Source organism: Dryobates pubescens, chromosome 17 (genome assembly GCF_014839835.1).
Source record: "Dryobates pubescens isolate bDryPub1 chromosome 17, bDryPub1.pri, whole genome shotgun sequence".
Taxonomy (NCBI): domain Eukaryota; kingdom Metazoa; phylum Chordata; class Aves; order Piciformes; family Picidae; genus Dryobates; species Dryobates pubescens.
In genome coordinates, this window is record NC_071628.1 from 3,511,051 (window position 1) to 3,531,487 (window position 20,437).

The 20,437-nt window shown below is 49.6% G+C and overlaps 1 protein-coding gene across 1 annotated transcript; it reads left to right on the plus strand.

Moving 5' to 3' along the window:
- Positions 1 to 1,788: 1,788 nt before the first annotated feature.
- On the plus strand, positions 1,789 to 18,903 carry FAM174B (family with sequence similarity 174 member B). Its single transcript, XM_054169178.1, has 3 exons — positions 1,789 to 2,160; positions 11,667 to 11,798; positions 18,523 to 18,903. The coding sequence occupies exons 1-3, from the start codon at positions 1,871 to 1,873 to the stop codon at positions 18,524 to 18,526; spliced, it is 426 nt and encodes a 141-aa protein (XP_054025153.1). The 5' UTR covers positions 1,789 to 1,870; the 3' UTR covers positions 18,527 to 18,903.
- The last annotated feature ends 1,534 nt before the right edge of the window (positions 18,904 to 20,437 follow it).

The window sequence follows — 20,437 nt, forward strand, 5'->3', positions numbered from 1 at the left end:
TTGAGCAGGCTTAGGAGGAGTCTTTGCTGTTAGTGTCTCCTCACCCATGGAACATCAAAGGAATGGGCATAAGGATCAGTGTGGGACATCACCTAGTGCTCACCCATCACTCCTGTCCACTTATGGCAGGATTCCCACACAACAATTGTGAATGCTAGTTTTTGAGAGTGAAGAGGTATCTTTGACCAGCTGCATGGCACTGTGGAGCTCTGATTTCACATGGATGAGTAAAGGAGAATGGTAGATGTGCTGTGGATTTGGACTCTAAGCTCTGTGACTGGCTGCAGGTTGTTCTCTCTTTGGAAGTCCCTTACACCTCTTCCTTCAGCCTATGGAGAGAAGCACTGCACTGCAAGACCAAAGGCAGGGTATGACCAAGTGAAATCTCACAGAGGCCAAGCAGCAGCTGGCAAACATCTCGGAACAGGCAGGGCCAGCCTCAGGGTCAGTGTTTACAAATAACAAATCATGTGAGCAGCGCTCACACCAAAGTTTGGGGAAAAGTTTGCATCACCAATCTGACCTCATGCCCAGCTGGCCTTCTTGCATTTCTTTTTGCTTGCTTGTTTCTGAACAGAAATAAACTAGGGCCCCATGTTGGTAACCAGGAAACTACCCCAAAGTAAGCAACGAAATAGAAGCGGAACAGTGACCCATTCACAGCCTCAAGGGGCCTTCTGCACGTTGTCCATGTCAAAGTTTCCTCATCCCAAAAGCCTTCCTGCAAACAAACAAACAAAGAAACAAAAACCCAAACTCCAACCCCAAACCACAGGATGCTTTTATTATGGAGTGGGTGGCGTTAGATGCAGCGTCCCAATTGGCTGGGAAAGTCAATGGACCTCTCATGATTTCACCACCACCTTTCCACGGTGACATTGCCAGCAGGAATCTCTCTCTGGAGTCTTTTTCACAGTTTAGTCACACGTTCCTATAGATTATACCCTGCCATGCTAACCCTGAAGTACAGAGCCTAAGAGGAAGAAAAGCAGCTTTTTCTCCTTTCCCCTCTCCTCTGTTTCACTCCATTTCAGTGGCAACATGCCCCCTTCCCCAGGCACAATTATTTTGCTCATGGTAATGCCAAACACGGAGAGCAAAAGTAACTTACATCTTAGCAGCACGGTTGTATCTTAGCACAGGCTCCCCTGCTCCCCTATTTATTCTCCTTGTCTGGCTTAGTTGATGGCTCTGTTCATAAGCTCAGCACACCCGGGGATGGTTTGCACAACCGTGGCTCTGATTTCACCAGTCTGAAGATTTCAAAGATGTGAAGTATCAGTGAATAAATTAACCTGGAAGCAAAGCCTAGTGGAAAGGCAAAAGAAACACCCCCCGAAAAAGGCACATCTGATCTGGTAATCCTCCAGCTGGGCAGTTAGGCCATGCTAAGCCGGCAGCACGGGGAGACCTGTACCGTCTTCACAGAGAGAGCTGTTGGCCATTGGGATGTGCTGCCCAGGGAGGTGGTGGAGTCACCGTCCCTGGAGGTGTTCAAGAGCGGACTGGACGTGGCGCTTGGTGCCGTGGTTTAGTTAGTCATGAGGTGTTGGGTGACAGGTTGGACTTGCTGATCTCCGAGGTCTTTTCCAACCTTATTGACTCTCTGATCTTTGCTCGCCGCTTGAACCCTGCGATCATTCGGCGTCTCGGCAGCCGCTGCCCGCTGTCATTAGGAGCGGCCCGGTGAAGCGGCGCTTTGCGGCAGGGCCCGCCGGGGGCCCGGCTGCCAGCCGCCCCCGCAGCCGGCGAGCCCCGTCCCCCGGCCGCGGGCCCCGGCGGCGGGAGGCGGCGCCTCGCGGGGAGGCGGGCCGGGCCGCCCGGCGCTGCCTTCCGGGGCTCGGCACGGCGGCGGCCGGAGCCGGCCAGGATGTGCTCCGCCGTGCCGCTGCTGCTCTTCTCGGCCTGCGTGCTCCTGCCGGCGCTGCTGCCGGCCGCGCCCGGAGCCCACGGCAGCCAGGAGCCGGCGGCGAGCCCGGCAGCCGTGAACGGCAGCCGCCTGCCCGCCGCGCCGGCCGGCGCGCCCGGTAACCACAGCGGGGCCCAGCTCAGCCCCGTGCCCGCGCTGCTCCGCGACCTCTCCGGGCTGAAGGCCGCCGTCATCGGGGCCTGCACCCTCACGGCCGCCCTCATCGCCTGCCTTCTGCTCCGCGTTTTCAGGTAGGGCCCGGCCGGGCCGCGCTGCGCCCTCCCCCGGCAGGTGCCGGGCCGAGGCCTCCGCCCGCGGCCTGCAGGCTCCGCTTGCCCAGGAGGAGGAGGGGGGGAGGCCGGGGGTCGGGTGGGCTGCGGCCGAGGCCTGCCCGCCGGCCGATGGCGCTCTTCGGGCCGGTGAGCGGCGCGACCCGCCGGCGCGGAGCCGAGCGGCGCAGAGCCGAGGCGGGGCCGAGCCCCTCGCCGCCAGCGCCGCGTCGGCGAACGCCTCACGAAACTCCCCTCGCAGAGGTGCTGCCGGCCTCGCAGACCTGTGTCTTCCTCATCTAATGCAGAAAAATGGGGCAGCAGTGTAGGTTCAGGGGGCGCGGGGCCACGGCGATGGTTGGAGGCTGGGGTGGGCACAAAGTGAGACTGTGTGAGAGTCCACCCGAAGGTGTGAAAACTGGTGGGAGTGGCAGGGCACTGGGATGAGGTGGCCTGAGGAGGCTGTGTGGGCTCCATCTGTGGAGGTACTCAAAGCCCAGCTGGACAGATGTCTCTGGGTGGCCGTGCTTGATCTGGAGAGGTCCCATCCAGCCCCAGCCACGTGTGCCCTGTGCGCTCATCATGAGGTCATGCCGATGCTGCTCCCGTAGTAGAATCAGAATTGTTAGGGTTGGAAGGGACCTCAAGGATGATCCAGTTCCAACCCCGCTGCCGCAGGCAGGGAGCCCTCACACTAGATCAGGTTGCTCAGAGCCACAACTCAACGCTGGGTAAAAAAAACAGATGAAGACAAATCTTTGTTTTGCCTTTTAATGAGGCTTAAGCAGATGAGCTTGAATGCGTCCAGCAGTGCTGAAAGCAGATGTTGGTTTAGAGCACAGCCCTGATTTTACTGGAGCTGCAGTGTGTTACCAAACTTCCCTGTGTTTCAGTCACGTAGCTTAGTGATGGGTACAAGCTTCTGCAGCCAGGATGGCAGGACAGAAACTCCTGATTGCTCACAGAGGTAGAAGAAGTGCTGGTGGGCCAGCAGGAAGCTGGGCAGAGGTTGGCATCGGCTTGGTGCTTGTATCTTGTCCGTTTGTCTGTGCGGGCCAGCTCATACCGGAGTGAATTGGTGCTGGCACAGGCTTGAGTTATCCAGGCAGCTATTGGAACTCATGTAATGCCTCCTGCGGAGAGGGACACAAGCAAATGAAACTCAGTGCCTCTATAAAATCAGTCTTCGGCTTGTTGCTGGAGCAGAAGGAAAACAAATATTAAGGCTCCGTTTGGCACGGTTAGCATTAATTACTATTTATCTGAGCAGTGGCCACAGTCCCCATGCAGCACTAAAGGCTGGCCCTGACTCGGCTACACGTAAGAAGTTGTTGTCCGTTTGTGGCCAGCTTTGCCAGGAAGATGGCAAACTTCGGGTAGTTAACAGTCATCTGACATCCGGGTGGGGGCAGCGGGAAAGAGCCGGCAGTGCAGCAGCTGGCGTTCGGCTGCAGGGAGGAGGGGAGGGGAGGAGGTGTGCTGCGCGGCTCAGGTGACAGAAGGAGCTGAACAAGTGGAGTTCAAGCAGCTCCTTTGTGTTTAAGTGATGGCTGCAGATGAATGCTCTGCTTCTCCCCTTTCCGAATTGATTGCATGTATGAGGGGCAGCCTTCACAATGGCAGTGTGATGAAGTGTGGTCTTAAAAGACCAAAACGCTAAACATCGGTGTTTTCTAAAGAAAGTGACATTTAACTCAAGTCTTAGGTGTTGCAGCAGCTGGCAGAAGACAATGCAAATAAATTTGCTCATTACAGTGAGGTGCTTTGGGAAAACCCAGTAAAATATTGAAGGGCTTTTTTTTTTTTGGAATCAATACAACCACTTTGCAGCTGTATAAAGTTGTCATGGATTAACACAGCACAATTGGTAGTAGCTATATGAGAGGGAATTAGGAAGTCTATAACCAAGTGCTGAGTGAAATGCTTGAGTTTCTTTTCATAGTTCTCTCTGATCCTGGAGAGTTTTATTCCCTCTACCTGGCGTAAGGCTGAAGGTTTCCAAGCAAAGGTAGCAAAATGATAGCCTTTAAAGACCTTTCCCCACACCACCAGCAGCAGCAAAGCCAGGTCCAGGTTAAAGTCACCTTGGGAAATGATGGATTAATTCTCCCGTGCCCAAGTCGTCGTTACACAACTGATCAGAGTTAATGCAGCATTAAAGATCTGCAAGAGAATCAGCCTCTGAAGTCTCTCATATATCTTTAATAGAAGCTGGAAGGAAAGTGGGAAATGAAGCTTTCAGCTTCTGAGTGCATTTCTTTGTCTGACAGCACTTGTTTGTAAGCAGTTACCCCAGCTGCAAAATGAGACAAGCATACCAACAGGTACGTTTGTGCTGGTGTCACACTTGTAGCTGACAACACAGATTGGAGGAGATTCTGTTGCAGAAGAGATAAGGGATTTACCCTCAATAAATGTAAAGCTTTTCTCCATCAGAATGAGAGCTTTGTTCACCCTTAGTCAAAAACATTGCCATTTGTTTTTGTCCTGAAGTGTCATGGATTCCTATTAATAGGATTTTGCTGAAATCCAATCTTTGATTAAACCTTCACTGTGAAATTGCTGTAGCTTGCTGGAAGTAAATTATCCTTTTAGATATGGGTTGTAGAGATGAAATGAACTGGTGAGTGGTGAGAGATTCTTGTCACACAGGCATTGGATTTATTTTTAAATACATTTGTTTATTTTTTTTATGTACATCTCACTTTATACATTATTTTCCCTTTTTGTTTGGTTTGGTTTGTTTCATTTGTTTCAGCAGGGATAGAGCCATTTCTCAAGCTTTCCAGCTCTTGCTTTTAAAACAATGCTAAGAGATTCCTCTTCATGCCTTGTGGGAGTGTTATGTTCTGAATTCATCTGATGGTCCTGTGAATCAGGCTGTGGTAGTGCTCAAAGTGGTCTGAATTTCCTTTCTCTCTGCGGCTACTGGGGACTGTGAGGGTCAGACAAGACTCTGCCACCAGTCTGCATGTGGCAAGACATAGTTAGCTTTATTATTTACTTTGGGGGGTGGCAAGCTCAGCTCTGGGCCTGCTTTCTTTCCTATACATTCCCCTTGGGACCTGTATGCTCCCAACCCAAAACCATCTCCACAGCAGACCAAGTTTCACGTTACTCTCAGTCAGAACGTTGGGTAGTTTGCATTACCAAGAAACTGTGTTTGCAGCAGCTTTGTGTGGCTAAATTCACTCTGGTGGTTTTTACCCTCATGCTCTGCCCTGCCTCTTTGAACTGAGCTGCACCAGGAAATTCTTGGGATCAGCTCCCAGGACATGTAGTTTCTGAGCTGTGGCTCTCTGTGCTCCTAGGGAAACTGGGTAAGTGACTTCTGCTCAAGTAGGCCGGCTGAATGCAACCCAATATACATCTAGACCATATACATCCTAGGGAAACTGGGTAAGTGACTTCTGCTCAAGTAGGCCAGCTGAATGCAACCCAAAGCTTCAGTTGTAGAAGCCTCTGCTGTAAATACTTGCTACATGCCTTGACCTGCCCTTTAATAGTAGCTCTTTTCAGCTTGGGTTCTGTTCACCTAGGTTTTGAGAGGGAAGCCACCTACCTGTTTGCTGACTCCTTGCTTTGTTGCATTGCTTGTTGCTCAATTTTGATTTCTTCTTCAAATACCACTTTAAGCTTAGTTTTCCAGTAATTGCAAAACTGGTATAAATTACTGAGATTGAAGAGAGAAGTCCAAGCATATGATCCTAGGATACAAGCCCCTTTGTTCTGTGAGCTGGGCAATTGTTCTGGGCCATCCAAGGCTTAACCCCAGAGAGTTTGACTGATTTAAAATTAATTGTATTACAACCAGTTAGAGTACTCCAGTAAATACAAGACTTCTGCCAGGAACAAGAAAGAAAAGCTCTCCATTAAAATGACCTTAAATGGAGAAGAGCAAAGATCCACCAGCAAAACACAGCTTTGTAACCCACGTTGAGAGCTTCGTCTAAGCTGTGTGTTAGGGCCACAGGGAGTGACAAACAGGGTCACAGCTCGGGGCTTAGAGGCTCTGTCTTTGGGCAGACTGGGCTGTCTTGGTGTGAGCAGGACAGCAGATGAGCAGAAGGAAAGGAGAGAGCACCACTGTCTTGAGTTCTTTACAGCTCTGGTGTTAAGTCACTACAAAGGTTGAATGCTTTCTTGTGCTAGGATTTGCTGCCTCAAAGAGTTAGGGGAGATCATAAAAGTTATTCTAGAGCTGCTCTGTAGGACATTAAAAGACCTCTTGAGCATCTCTCAGGTGGTATTGGTCTGACTGTGCTGTGATTTCTGGAAGTACCTGGCTGGCACTGGTACTGAGCACCAGATGTGCTCCTAAAGGTGTTCCCAGTAGCAGTCTCTGATCCATCCTTCCTATCAGCAGTGCAGTTAAGCAAGGGCCTGCTTCTACTCTTTGTGGCCACCTATGCTCCATCTTAAGGACTTGATTGTTAGAAACCACAGCACCTTCAGTGTGCTACAGCAAAAGTCATAGAATCAGAATTGTTTGGCTTGGAAAAGACCCCTAAGATTATCAAGTCCAGCCATCAACCCAGCAGCACCATGGGCATCAAAGGACACCCAAGGCTCTAGAATTCTGGAAGGTTTGTGAGAGCAGAGGGCACCAAGGCAGAGCACACAGGAGGTGTTGCTCTCCTTTAGATAGCTAGGAGTGCTGAGGAGCTCTCGAGGTCTGCAGTGCGCACCATTCCCAAGAGGAAGAAGAGCTCTCAAACAATTCCCAACCCATTAAGGCATGGAGGAAGGCTGATTGAAGGCCTGCAGCTCCAGATCCGTTCCTTCCCATCACAACTCTGTGTCCCAGTGCTGTGGGGCTCTCCCTGGTTCCACTTGCAGCACAGCAACCCTGAACACCTGCAAGGACTTGGCTTCGTGCTTTAACTTTGTTGTGCACAGCACCGTTCAGAGAGCAAAGCCAGCCAGCCCCACACTAATGAAGTATCTCTGATCTAATTCATCAGCTGGTAGTGAGCCTGGAGTTTCCCCAGCTTTATATTTCCATAATATTTTTTTTAACTGCTAATGGAGCCAGTTAGCAGCAAATAAACTGGTCCCAGTTCCATGGCTGATAAAACATTGCTGCAGTTCTGGGATGGTTGCAGCTGGGTTAAGCAGACTCCCAACGAGCAGTTGGCTAAGAAGGGATGGGGATTGGGGTGCTTGGTTTGGTTTTGTTTTGCCTTCCAGGGGATGGTGCCCTCCCTCTGCATCCCTTGGCAGGAAGTGCTAATGATAAGAAACACAGAGACCTCTCTCTCTGGGTCAAGAGAAGCATTAACTTTGAATACCAGGGGTTGTTGACTAAAATAGATCAGAGGCGTAAATAATAGAATGAGTTGACTTGAACATTTGCTCCACCACATGATGCCCCAGAAAGGAGGATGGAGTGCTGCATATGACTGGTGCTTGACCAAAATAGCCCCAGGACAAAGGACAGAGACACAAAGTCAGCGTTCTGCTCCAGCCCATCTCTCTGTTTCCCTCCCTGCGCTGGGTGGTGCGGTAGAGGGAGCACAGCTGACTTCTGATGGAGCAGACCCTGGCATGGTGTGTGGCACCACAGGAATTAGAGCCCAGGGGCAGTGCCAGAGTGTGCACATCACTTCATCATCTCTCAGTTAATCACTGTGCTCGCTATGCCTGCCTCCTGTTGACACCAGTGAGTTTTGGTGGCAGAACCACATGGTCTACACTGAAATAACCTTTGGAATATCCCTGGCTGCAGTTAACTCTTTTTTTTTCCTCCCCCTCCTCGTGATGATTCAGTGCAAGACTTGTAGCATCCCCTTCTAATTATGGAAGGGTGGCAGAAGTCAGACAGCAGAAACAACATGATTGGTTTTTTAAGTGGAAGACAGATTTCTGTGCTGAAGTACCCAATGCTGCCTCTCCCCTGGCTAAACCACTTAGGGACTGTTTCAGCTTGTCCTTGTGCAAGGGGCATACTCTGACCACAGCTCCCAGCACGCTTCATGTTTGCTTTGAAAAGCCCCACACAACACAAATGTGGCTGGAAAGGAGAGACTCTCTTTGCCCATGAGGGTTGGTGTGTCCTAATCCTATCCAGGAGGTCTCCAGAGTTCAGGAAGCATTTGTGTTCTGTAGTTCCTGCTCCGTGCTACTCTGCTGTCTGTCTGCAAACAAAAGATGCAGCGTGGTCTCACCCACTTGATACAAGGCTTTGCCTTTTGCATTGTCATCACTGGTGATTACAGGGATCCTGCTGAGGTTCTGGAGCTTTAATGTGCCAACAGCTTCCTGACAGGCAGGCTTAGTTTGTGTGCATGTAGGGACACTCCCAAGGCTTTTCCTTTAAAGTGAGCTCTGGTAATTCTTCTGGTATTTCTGAAGCCTAGGGGAGTCTCTCAAATGAGCAAGTGTGAGAAAACAGACCACTGAAAAGTACAGATTAAAGACAAATTAGCTGGCTAATCTGGTGTAGAATTAATTGAGGAGGAAGAGGCAAGGAAAGACCCTGCCAAGGGCAAACAACTGATTGTAGCAGCTCAGCCAAAAACCAGCAGCAAAATGAGCTTCATCCCCTGTCTAAATGAGCGCTGTGGTTAAGTGAGGGTCGTGGAGGATTAATAGATCACTGTGCAGCGAGTTCTGCTCCTCTTTAGAGTGTAGCCCAAATAGACTAATTAATGGCTGGAGGCTAAAGGCTTCTGGTTTTCCATTTCTAAAAATACTTATTCTGGGGTAATTGCTTCAAACACTCCAATATTGTGTTGTAGTAGGAGCTCCACAGAACTGGTGTGGCGAGATGAGCTCCACAGAAGGGATGTTGTCTAGCGGAGGGAATGAGGGAGGATGTCTCCCATCACAGGCCTGCTGCACAGGTGGTGGTTTTAAAAGGGTAAGCCTATGGAAAGCCAGTGTGGACTGTGTGTAAGGTAAGTGGTAGGGCTGTGCTTGATTTGTTCTGACAAGCAGACACAGGTTAGTTTCACGCTGTACTTGGGCTTCACAGTGTGAGTAAATGTTTCTTGTAAAAGCAATGCCTTGCGTGTAAGATGAGACCTCTCTGCAGCTCTTTGCTGCTAGGTCTTGGCTGAGAAGCAGACTAACACAGAGAAGTGTTTTCAAAAGGATTTTCAAGTGTTTGGGTTAAGAGTCCTACTGTATTGGATATGAAATTGCTTATTTCCACAACAGCAGTAACAGAACAAACCACCCTGTCTGTGCTCTACGTGACACAGCCACACAGATTGCTATAAAGATTAGGCAGCAGCAGATGACTTTCTTCTCGCTTCTGATGCAACCTCAGACTTCAGAAGAGGGAGGAAATGCAAACTGCTCCATCCTGAGGCCTGGAACCTGTTTGTTCAGCCTTGGGCTGCTGCCCACAAGCAAAGCTGGGCAGCGCTGAGGCTTCCACCTCGGAGCTGCTCACCCATTTAAATGCACTTGGAGCCTGGGGGGGATTGTAGCAGTGGAGGCACAAGGGCAGGACCCGAGTCCCAGTCTCTGTAATGCAACCTTAGTTCTTGCTGCTGTGTAACTTGAAGTTCTGAATGCAAAACTGCTGTGGCGGGTTGAAATTCCGTCCCCCCCAACATTAAATTGGCCAGAGCAGCTCAGTTGGATGCAAATGGAAGCTGTATTTACAAGCAAACCTACCACCTACAATGAAATGCACAAATATCCAATATTTACAGGTATTGCAATTAATAAACAGCACAAGGACCCCCTGGCCAAAGACCAGGGGAAGCTACTAGCTTCTCCCTTCCTGCCCCCCCAAACTCCAGTACAAAGGGGAGAAAAGAAAGCAGAGGGATGTGAGACTTGGCCAAAACAATGCAGCCAAGGTCAAGCAGAAGCAAGTTAGTATCTCTCCCAGAGCAAAGAAGTGAGAAAAGAGAGGTTGGTTTAGTCCCTCTTCCAGTGGGATTAGGATTGCCATTATTTCCCTTTTTACACCCAACAGTGATTTAGTTACATTTTACTACATTTCTGTTGGAGATCTGTGAAACAATTTTTAAAGGCATAGCCAAAAAAACTACCACAAATGGCAGTGCTGAACCTGGCACACCTTGCATGATGTGCCAGGGCAAGGCTGCTTGGTGGTGGAAGTGCACTTGTGATGTGCTGTCTGCTTGGAGCAGTAGGTAGCTGTGGTTAGCAAAACTGAGAGGGGGCTTGCTGCTGGGTTTGGAGCACAGCCCTGTGAGGAGAGGCTGAGGGAGCTGGGGGTGTTCAGCCTGGAGAAGAGGAGGCTCAGGGGAGACCTTCTTGCTCTCTACAACTCCCTGAAGGGAGCTTGTAGCCAGGTGGGGATTGGTCTCTTCTCCCAGGCAAGCAGCACCAGAACAAGAGGACACAGTCTCAAGCTGTGCCAGGGGAGGTTTAGGCTGGATGTTAGGAAGAAATTCTTCATAGAAAGAGAGATTGGCCATTGGGATGTGCTGCCCAGGGGGGTGGTGGAGTCACCATCACTGGAGGTGTTTAGGAAGAGACTGGGTGGGGTGCTTGGTGCCATGGTTTAGTTGATCAGATGGTGCTGGGTGATAGGTTGGACTCGATGATCTCTAAGGTCTTTTCCAACCTGGTTTATTCTATTCCCTTCTCAGGCTTGGCAGTTTTAGTGAAGGTGAAGGGGAAAGTTCTGCAGTTTGGTAACCAAACCCCTCCATTTTCCTCCCTGAAGGCTAGCTGTACACATCAGCAGCTTCTTTAGTGTGTAATCACCACAGTGTATTCATGCCTGAGTGGCGTGGCCCTCCCGGTGTGTATTGGAGGAGTCAGGGAGATGATAAGAGCCCAGGCAGCTGGGGCTGCAGGCAGAGAATTAGCTGAGGAGCCACGCACCGAGCCTTTAATTGAAAGTGTTAGGGAATGTATCTCTCAAAGCCATGGGAGTTCAGGTGCTTGAGCATCTCCATCCCAAAAGGCAAGTAAGGCTGGTGTCTGTAGGAGAGGTGGGAGCTGGGCTGACAGTTGAGTACTTTTCATCACCTAGTGTAGAGCGTGGAGCTTCTCAGACAAGGCTCAGGGTTCTTGCTCTGGGAGTCCTGAACTTGGCCTGGTGGCAAGAAAAAAGATCAGGCTGTTTGTACCCAAACATTACCACCCCTTTGCTCCTCATAATCCTGACTGGAACATTCCCCTGTCTCAGCAGGGCTTAACCTGGGCTTTCTAATCTAAACCTTGGCTGCTGCAGCTGATTAAGCCCACGTCTCGCTTATTGGACATGGCAGCAGGAAGGACTCGGTGGGCTCTGCACTCATCTGTCTGCCCTGGATGCCAGAGGACCTCTGGTGTGTCAGCAGCTGAAAGACTGATGTTGATCTGGATTGCAGCTGACAAGAAGCTCTGCTCTACACCGAGGGGCACAAAAAGGCAGTGGGAGGGAGAGCAGGCTGGCTCCACAGCCTTCAGCTCTGGGCAGGCCTGAATGAGAGCAGTGGTTCAGTGTTGGAGGGAACAGCTTCAGCCTCTCCAAAGAACAGTGTGTAAAGACCCTGCTCACTTCTGTGTTTCAGGTCTGGCAAGAGGATTAAGAAGACCAGGAAGTATGACATAATCACCACCCCAGCCGAGCGGGTAGAGATGGCTCCTCTGAATGAAGAAGATGATGAGGATGAAGATTCAACAGTGTTTGATGTGAAATACAGGTACTGCTGTGAGCCTGGCCAGTTAGGCTTGCTCACTGAGCTCTTAGTAGTGAAGACAACTCCTATTTTTCTGGCCAGCTTGGCAGGGATGAGGCAGTCACAGTCTCCCCTTCGCTTTGCTGAAGCATCCTGACTCCCCAGCCCCGCTGCCTGTTCTCAGCACACACTGCTCTGTGTTCCTGCTCCTGTAATAACCACATTGCTACCCCTAGGCTGTCTGCCCTGCTCTTGCCTGTGCAGAGCTGCACAAGGAGATACATGTGCCTCAAATAGCTAACAAGCTCTAACAGGCTGAGCTTACCCTCTCGGGCAGCTGCTGGCAGTTGTCCCTTTGCACTCTCAGTGTCCACACATGGATGGAGGGCTGTGGATCAAGGGCTGCTTTCCCAGGCACTGCTGTTGTCCTCAGCCTGGGGGAAAATGATGGTGAATCTGGGTTTGCACCACAGTGATGGTGTCAGCAGTTACCCATTGGCAGCAAACTTCCCTTAACTGTGTTTGCCTTTTTGAGAAGGCAGCATGGTGACAGCTCAAAACCTTTGGTGCCTGCTCAGGGCCTGAGATTTATATCAGCCATTCAGCACATAAAGATGCTGTGCATTGATTTATGGCATCAGGGTGTTTGCATGTCTCATTTTCATTTGCATCAAGCCATCCACAGAAATCAAGTCACATTCTCCTCCAAATAAGGCCTGCTTCAAAATCTGTCTCCCTTTGGCTGAAATGAGCTCTCCTAATTATAAAACCACAGCACTTGACAACTCCTAACTGGAGATTTTACAGACTTATGCTGCCCATCTCCTGACTTTGGGAAGGCACAGCAGCACATTGGCTCCACAGACATCTGTGCCAGCATCTAGGACACGTAGCACTGCACGCTCTGCTGCTTGTTTTCCAAACAAGGCTGTTGTTAAAAGCCAGGCTTTATACAGAAACAATTAGTTCTTGAATTGGGAGACTCCTATCAGTCCTTGCCTGACTGTTGCCATTCTCTGTAGCTGCCTTATGTTTGCTCTTACAATTTCAGCTTGTGCACTTTGGGGCTGAGCTTTGCTGCACCCAGGGTGCCAGAGATCTGTCTCACCGTGGCCTTCTGTAACTGCCTGTGTCTCCTGCCCCTCTTCCTCTTACCTGGATACTTTCCCTGTGATCTTTTGGTGGTGAGATGAGAGTGGGTTTCCCAGGATTGAGACCAGAAAGTTCTCAACCATGGCACACACTGCTGATGCTTTCACAAAGCCATTTGGGCTTCATGGGTTCCTCCACAGTACAAATGGCTCTTCACCTCCTCTGATGCTCAGTTCAGACACTACAGGGTTTTTTGTTCTTAGCCAAGCAGTTCTTTCTTCATTCATGGGAGTCCTTTCCTTCTGCCACAGTGCAGCAGCTATTAAATTCCACCTTTTCTGAAGTCCTTGCTCTTTCAGGCATACATTTGTTTGGCTCAAACAGAGCTGCCTCAGTGTGGAGGGGGAGATCAGCTTACAGGCAGCAACCCCTGAGCAGGACTGCTTTGGGGAAAGCTGCTTTGAGGATATGCTTGCTGTAAAAGGTATCAAGCTCTCTGGTTCCTTTGTGCAGCTCACAGACTACATCCCCAAGCAGTCCCTATCTCCTGTCACCAGTGAAGACACCTCTTTGCACATTTGACTTGTTGACTTTGACATCCCCATTAAAGCAGTCAGGAGGTTCTTCATAGGTGCTTGTGGTCAGATGGGAAGGAGGGCTAGAGATGCAGAAAGGGCATCTCAGACATGACTGATGTGGTCAGTTAACTACCTTCTACCAGGGCTTCTCTTTGGGTTCCTTCTTAGCACCCTCCACTCTCCTCCCCCCTCCCAGAAAACCCCAAACCCAAACCATCCAGGGAATAGTTTCCTTCTTTGGCTTTTGGCAGCTGGCTGCAGGTTCCAGGGAGTCAGGGTAAGGAGAAGGAACTTCATCCCTCTCAGTGGTTAATGAGAGTTGTAAATACATGCAGGTAGCTGCAATAGGTTTGTTTTCCATATTCAGCAAGTGCCTACAGTTTTAAAAGAACCTGAGTTAATTGCTGAGTCAGGAAAACTATTTCCTCTCTTTCCTCTCTCCATTATCTCAAGGAGGGGAAAAAAAAGTAATGAATTGTGGAGCTGGATGAACTGGGGCTGACACATAAGGAGTAGCATGATACTGCTGTTTGCAGGTTGTTTGCCAACCAAAGCAATGCATCATGAGTTGCAGCAACCTAGCAGCAGTTGTGATGGACACTGTGGCATCCCTGCTGCCATATCTCCAGCAGAAGCTAACTTTCCACAGCCATTTAAACCTGTAAAGCCTCCCTATATCACTTGAAATGAGGTGGAGTCTTTTGTCCTATTCATTTATTTTGATGCAAAAGCTGTGAAGCTCTGGGGGGAAATGGCCTGTTCTGCAGAAAGTGATGCTGCACAGTGGTGTTTGATCAGTGCTTTTCACTGCAGAGGCACCAGAAGTGTATTTACAAATGCAGGCTTCTGAGAAGGGAAGTGAGATTTCCAAAGAGCAGTGCAGTAGGGACAGCTTGGCTGGGATGTGCTGTAAGCATCAGAGGCTGCAGCCAGAGGAGTGTGGCCAGCAGGGCAAGAGAGGGGACTCAGCCCTTTGACTCTGCTCTGCTGAGACCCCACCTCAAAGACTGCCTCCAGTTCTGGTGTCCCCAGCATAAGAAGGACACAGAGCTGTTGGACAGAGTCCAGGGGAGGCCACAAAGATGATCCAAGGGCTGGAGCACCTCTGCTGTGAGGATAGGCTGAGGGAGCTGGAGGTGTTCAGCCTGGAGAAGAGAGGACTCCAGGGTGACCTCAGAGCTGCCAGCTGCCTTCCAATAACTGAAGGGATCCTACAGAAAGGCTCCAGAGGGACTTCCCATCAGAGTGTCTAGAGACAGGACAAGGGGGAATGGTTTGAAGCTGAGGGACAGCAGGATAAGAGTGGAGCTGAGGAAGAAGTTCTTCAGTATAAGGGTGGTGAGACAATGGAATAGGCTGCTCAGGGAAGCTGTATGTGTGCTGGTGGTGTTCAAGGCCAGGCTGGATGAGGCCTTGAGCAGCTGAGTGTGGTTGAGAGGTGTCCCTGCCCATGGCAGGGAGGTTGGAGCAGATGCTCTGTGAGGTCACTTCCAACCTAAGCCATTCTGTGCTTACTCAGTTTGTGTTACTGGTGGGAGCTGTGAGGCAATCCCAGGCTTTCAGATCTCCAGGGTTGTCACCAGCGTGGTAGTAGGGGAAGATCTGAAGAGCTGGCCTGGAATGCCAGAGCATTAAATCCCTCCTATGCATAACAGTGCATTACCCAGTGTTCACAGAATCATAGAATCACTAAGGCTGGAAAAGAACTTTAAGATCATCATAGTCCAACCATAACCCAACTACCATGACCACTAAACCATGGCCTGAAGTGCCACATCTACAACTTCTTGAACACCTCCAAGGATGGGGACTCCACCACCCCCCTGGGCAGCCTGCTTCAACACTTCACCACTCTCTCAGTGAAGAAGTTTTTCCTCATGTCCAATCTAGACCTCCCCTGCACAACTCAACCCCATTTCCTCTCACCCTAATATCTGACTGAAATGCAGGTTGTAAATAGTAATGCCTTGGGTTTGTAGCATAAGTCTTTGCTGAGGATGCTGTGGGTAGGCTCTGGGCTGGTTTGTCTGAGGTCCTTCCCATCACTGAAAGATCTGTACTGGCTCTTGCATCAGTGTTTGGGGGAGCAGTGAGATTCTGGGCTGTCTCCCCCATGTAATGCAAACAGCACTGTGATTAAAAGGCAGTTATTGTCTGGCAGCAACAGGGGAGAAGCAGCATCTACCTCTCCAATTGTTCTCATCCACTTCATTTTCTTCCCTTTAATGCTTTGTCCTTGGGTGCATTTGTTTCCAGCCTTCCCTGAGGCATCAGAGAAGAGCAGATGGTGTGAACTGGGCTGTTGGATGGAGGCTGCTGGTTGTTGTTGTGAGGGTTTGTTGGTTTTTTAAACACTTCTTTTTCAGGAGGCTTCAAGGTGTTGGGCTCCCACTAGAGCCACATCCCTTGGGCTGTGGAGCCAAATCACTCCTTGCAAAGCTTCATGGAAATACTTTTTTCTATGTGGAGGATGTGTTTCTGTAGATACTTGCTCTGGTACTGCAAGAGGCATTTGGGTAAGTGGTTCAGGAACTGTTCTGAAGTCACTCTAGAGCTGCACAAAGAAAGCAAACTGAGCAAGGAAGGGATCTTTGTTTCCTGACTGCCATTTCAGTCTGTGCTGCTGAAGGCTGAAAAGTCTCCCTCTCCAATTGATTTTTGGACCACATGAACTCCTCTGCTCATCACTTTCCAGGTGTCAGATGCTTTCTCATGTTTTATGATGGGATTACACTTGCTGCACATCTCTGAAAATGAATTAGTGGAAAGCTAAATCCCACCCTCCATCAGTGCTCTTTCTCATCACACCCAGAGGCTCTAAGATTTCCCCCTCCTGTTTTTGCCCCTCCAGCACTCTCTTTCATAAGGTCAAGGGAAAGTTGTGCTGGTTTCATGATCTCCTACTTGGTGGGGCTACACCATTGATTCTTCAGGCAGTTGGCACTGTGGATACTCAAGAAGGGAGGAGCAAAGTCCAGCAGGTTCCAGGCAGATGTCCCTGGCAAACTGGTGTTAGCATCCCTCCCTCAGCAAGAGCACTCTGCTTGGCTTTGTGCAAGGAACAGCTGCAAAAAGAGGCAGTTTCTGCAAAGGTAAATAAAATTGTTAGCTTATTAAGCTTATTAACTCCAGCCTAGCTCATTGGGGGATTTCTTGTCAGCTTCAATAGAAGACTGAAAACAAGTACTGAATAAATTCTGTGGTGCCTTGCACATGAAAGGCTTTGAAAGCACTTCAGTAATCTGGGATATCAGCAGTGTCTCCTCTCCCTGCTGACTTGCAGCTGTTGGAGGCAGCTCCTTCTGCCCTTGCTACGCTTTGCTGAGCCCAGCTGGGTGAATTTCACAACTGTCCCCACAGAGCATTTCCAGTCTGGGGTGATAGGTGCCACATGAGAACCCAGAAGGAGCCTGGAATTTAAATGCCAGAGCTGGGATTGTGCCAGACCCAGTGTCTGGCTCCTGAGTAAGTACTGAAGGAGAGTTTTCTACGGGTGGGTTGAAGCCTCTGTCCTTGCTGTTGGCTAACTGAGATTCCTCAGTTTGTTTTCCACATAGATTGTAATTTTTCCCTCTGACAGCAGAGCAGCAAAACACAGAAGAATTTGAGGAATGCATCTTCCAAAGTGCTCTTGAAAGCAGCGAGATTTATGTGTGAGGAGCGGTGGCAGGCAGAGGGAAGGAGACAAGAACATTTATTCAACTGCCGTGGGACTGAAGGGCTTTGGAGAGCTTGCAGGGTGTTTTACAGATGCACAGATTGCATTGGGTTGGAAGGAACCCTCAAAGGTCATCTCCTGCAGCCCCCCTGCAGTCAGCAGGGACACCTCCAACTGCAGCAGGCTGCCCAGGGCCACAGCAAGTCTGATCTCGAATGGTTTAGAGGGACCATGCAAAGGCTGGATTCTGGACTCATCCCTTTTTCAGGCACTGATAGCCTTGAAATGTGTTGGAAATGCCTTAATCAGAGTTGCAAGGCTCAGCCTTTGATGTGCTGGAGTCTTTTGGAAGGCTCTGTAGAATGAGAGACTTACACAGTTGGTGCCTTCCCCATCCTTTCTATACCCTGCCTGCCTGCAGCTGCGAGTGGAGCCTGGTGGTGTTCTCTGCTTGTTCCAGCAAGGTGTTGACTCAAGGCAGCAGGTCTAATGGATTTTCTTATTATTTTTCTTGCCAGCAAAAGCTCCAGGCCATTCTGGATGGTGCTGGGTGAATTGCACTGGGGTTTGTAGCAGCTTCATTTAGATATCTAGATGTATTTCTTTTCTGCCCCCCAGCAGGCAGCAGTGACAAGTTGTGTCTGAGCAGAGGGCTGTCGTTTGTCCTCAGCTGAAGAGGGTGCAAATCACCACCACAGTCAGCTGCTTACTGTACATACAGCAAACTACCAAAGCTTTGGTGCTGCTGTTAAGGATTTCCCACGAGTCCCCTGCAGCAGGGGAGGAAAGAGCTGGTCATAAAGCAATTTGTGTTTGGTTTTTTGAAGGCCAGGTCCTTTCCTCCTGCAGCTCTAACAGTTACTACCAAGCACACCACACTGGCTGCCTGGCTCAGTCAATGATACACTGGTGGTGCAGTCCTAGGGGAGAGCTCTTGTAACAGATTCCTGTAAAGGGTATTTTTTATGAGCCCTGAAGCAGCAGGGGCTCAGGAGGAGAATCCACAGCAAGGAGGACTGTCCACATGTGGTGTGCAGTAAGGGGCTGCAGTGGTGTGAAGAAAAGGCGTGAGGCTCAAGATGCTGCTTCATGGGCAGTGAAATAACAGATCCCCTGTGTGTGCTCCCACAGGGGCTGCTCACAGGATCTGTCAGCACCTGGGTTTTGTCTGATACAAACCTGGTTTTGTTTCCTTTGCTTCATCCAGCTTCTCCTGGCACGGTGTTAACATCAGGCAGGTGCCCACTGGCCCCACAGCAGTCAGTTGCTGGAGGGAGCTGCTGGCGATGGCTGTGAATAATGCTGCCTTTTCCTTGCTGCCATTCTGGATTGCTTCTCCCTTTGCCCTGGGGGTTCTCATCTCTGCTGTCAACTCTTTAATTGCAGATCTCCAACTATACTAATTCTTCCCCTTTTCCAGGTAAAGCAGCTTCATGGAGCATCAGTGCCCTGCAAGATGTCACTCTGCTGTCGAGGGACCTGCTGAAGCCGTAACTGTGAAAGGGGAGGCTTTCATCTCTGCAGTGTTACAACCAAACCAGGCCTCACCTCTTCGAGATGCTGTTTGTACAGCAGGCTATGGATCTCCTGACCAAAATGCCACCATTCAGTTCCCTGGTTTCCAAACTGCTATCTTGGAATGACCAGAGTTCCTCTTTGCAAACTCAGCTCTCCCTTCCTTCAGCGTCACTAAAGCACGACAAGGTGCAGCCCTGTGTACTGACTTAAGAGTTCATGACAGTCTAAGCTGTGCAGAAGGAAGGAAAAGGAAGATGGAGCTAAGCTGCCCCATGGACTTCTTTTCCTAGTTCAGTACTTCAGCCACTGTTAAACTTTGGTCATTGTCAAACAGGTCATGTGTTTAAGAGAACAAAAACAATCAAGATGTGTGGGGTTTGGGGCCTTAGAGGTGACTTAGGGCTTTAGGCAGTAAAAATGTAAGCCATGGTTTGTTGGGGGAGAGTGTGAGGGGTTAACTCATGTGGAAAATTGTACTGACTTGCTACTGATTATTTTTACTTCCTTTTTTGTTGTTGTTAAACAATTGCACTAAGCTTTCATGATGACTTTGTCCCAAGGAGCTCTGAGCAGACCGACTTCAATAAACGAAAGCCCAGGGAAATAGGATGAATCAGGCATGCCCCAAACTACCACAATCTTGGATTAAAGAAGATCTATTTTTGTAATTTTATGCCCAGGGAGTGAAAGCAGTGTTTTGTACTGGCCTGTGCTGACTGCACCTTGGCTACAATTAATCTGCATTATTAGAAGTTACCCTATGGAATGAATAGATTGCAGGAAGAACTCCTCTTATTTTTCATGGAAGCTTCATGTAAGTGATCTTAATCTGTATCAAACTGGAAGGGTTTTTTTCCCCCTACCACCTGCTTGACAAATCTCATTTAACTCAAGGATGCTTTTTTTTAACCATCACTCCCAGCTGTGCTTTGTGCTGCAGAGGTCAGAGCTGTGGGATGACACAAGGAGAATTAAATTGCTGCAGCTGGGTGGATTTGGTTTAGGAGACCACAAGCATGCAGACTTTCCAGGCCATGGGTGGAAAGGGCAAACCTAAGAGGGTTGGTTTCTTTACTTTGTGGTTTGCCTTTAAAGTAACCACAGATGCAGTTCAGACTTCACTGCACCCCTTAACAGCTTTCATTTGGGGGTTTTTAACTGGCTGCCACCTTGCTTTTCTTGGGGAAGGCAGGCTTGCCAATTGTTTTAGGATTATCCCACTGGTTGCTTAACCCTCTACTAGCCTCCTGCAGTTACAACCCCTTAAGGAGGCTGCAGAGCTGCTGGCACAGCATCAGCACTGCAGCCAGCTGCCAGCTTTGGGGAAGTGGGGTTATTTTTGAAGGCCTGCTGGGATTTGAGGCTTGCTGAGAATACTGAACTGCTTTGTCATGATACCACTGTCTTCACCAGTTCTGCACAGCTCCCTTGGGCCCTGCAGTCAGGAAAAGGAGGTGAAGGGTAATTCTTTCTTTTTCCATCCCAGCAGCCTTGTGCTGTCATCAGAGAAGCTCCCATAACACATCTGCTTTCCCTAGCCATGACTCAGCAGAGGCTTTGCAAACAACCCACTCAGCCTGGATGGAAAAATCCCACAGCAGGCTTGCATTAATATTAGTCATCAAGGCAATATAAAAGTGCTATGTTATTCTCATTCATGGAATGACTGAGTCATTCCATATTACTGTTACTAAGCAATAGTGAAGGTGTCAGCTGTGAGGTGAGGATGGAGCCAAGCAGGTTGTGTTCTGGTAGGTAGGAATGGTGGGGACCAGGAGGTTGAACAACGATGTGGGTCGAGGTGAGATCCAGGGCTG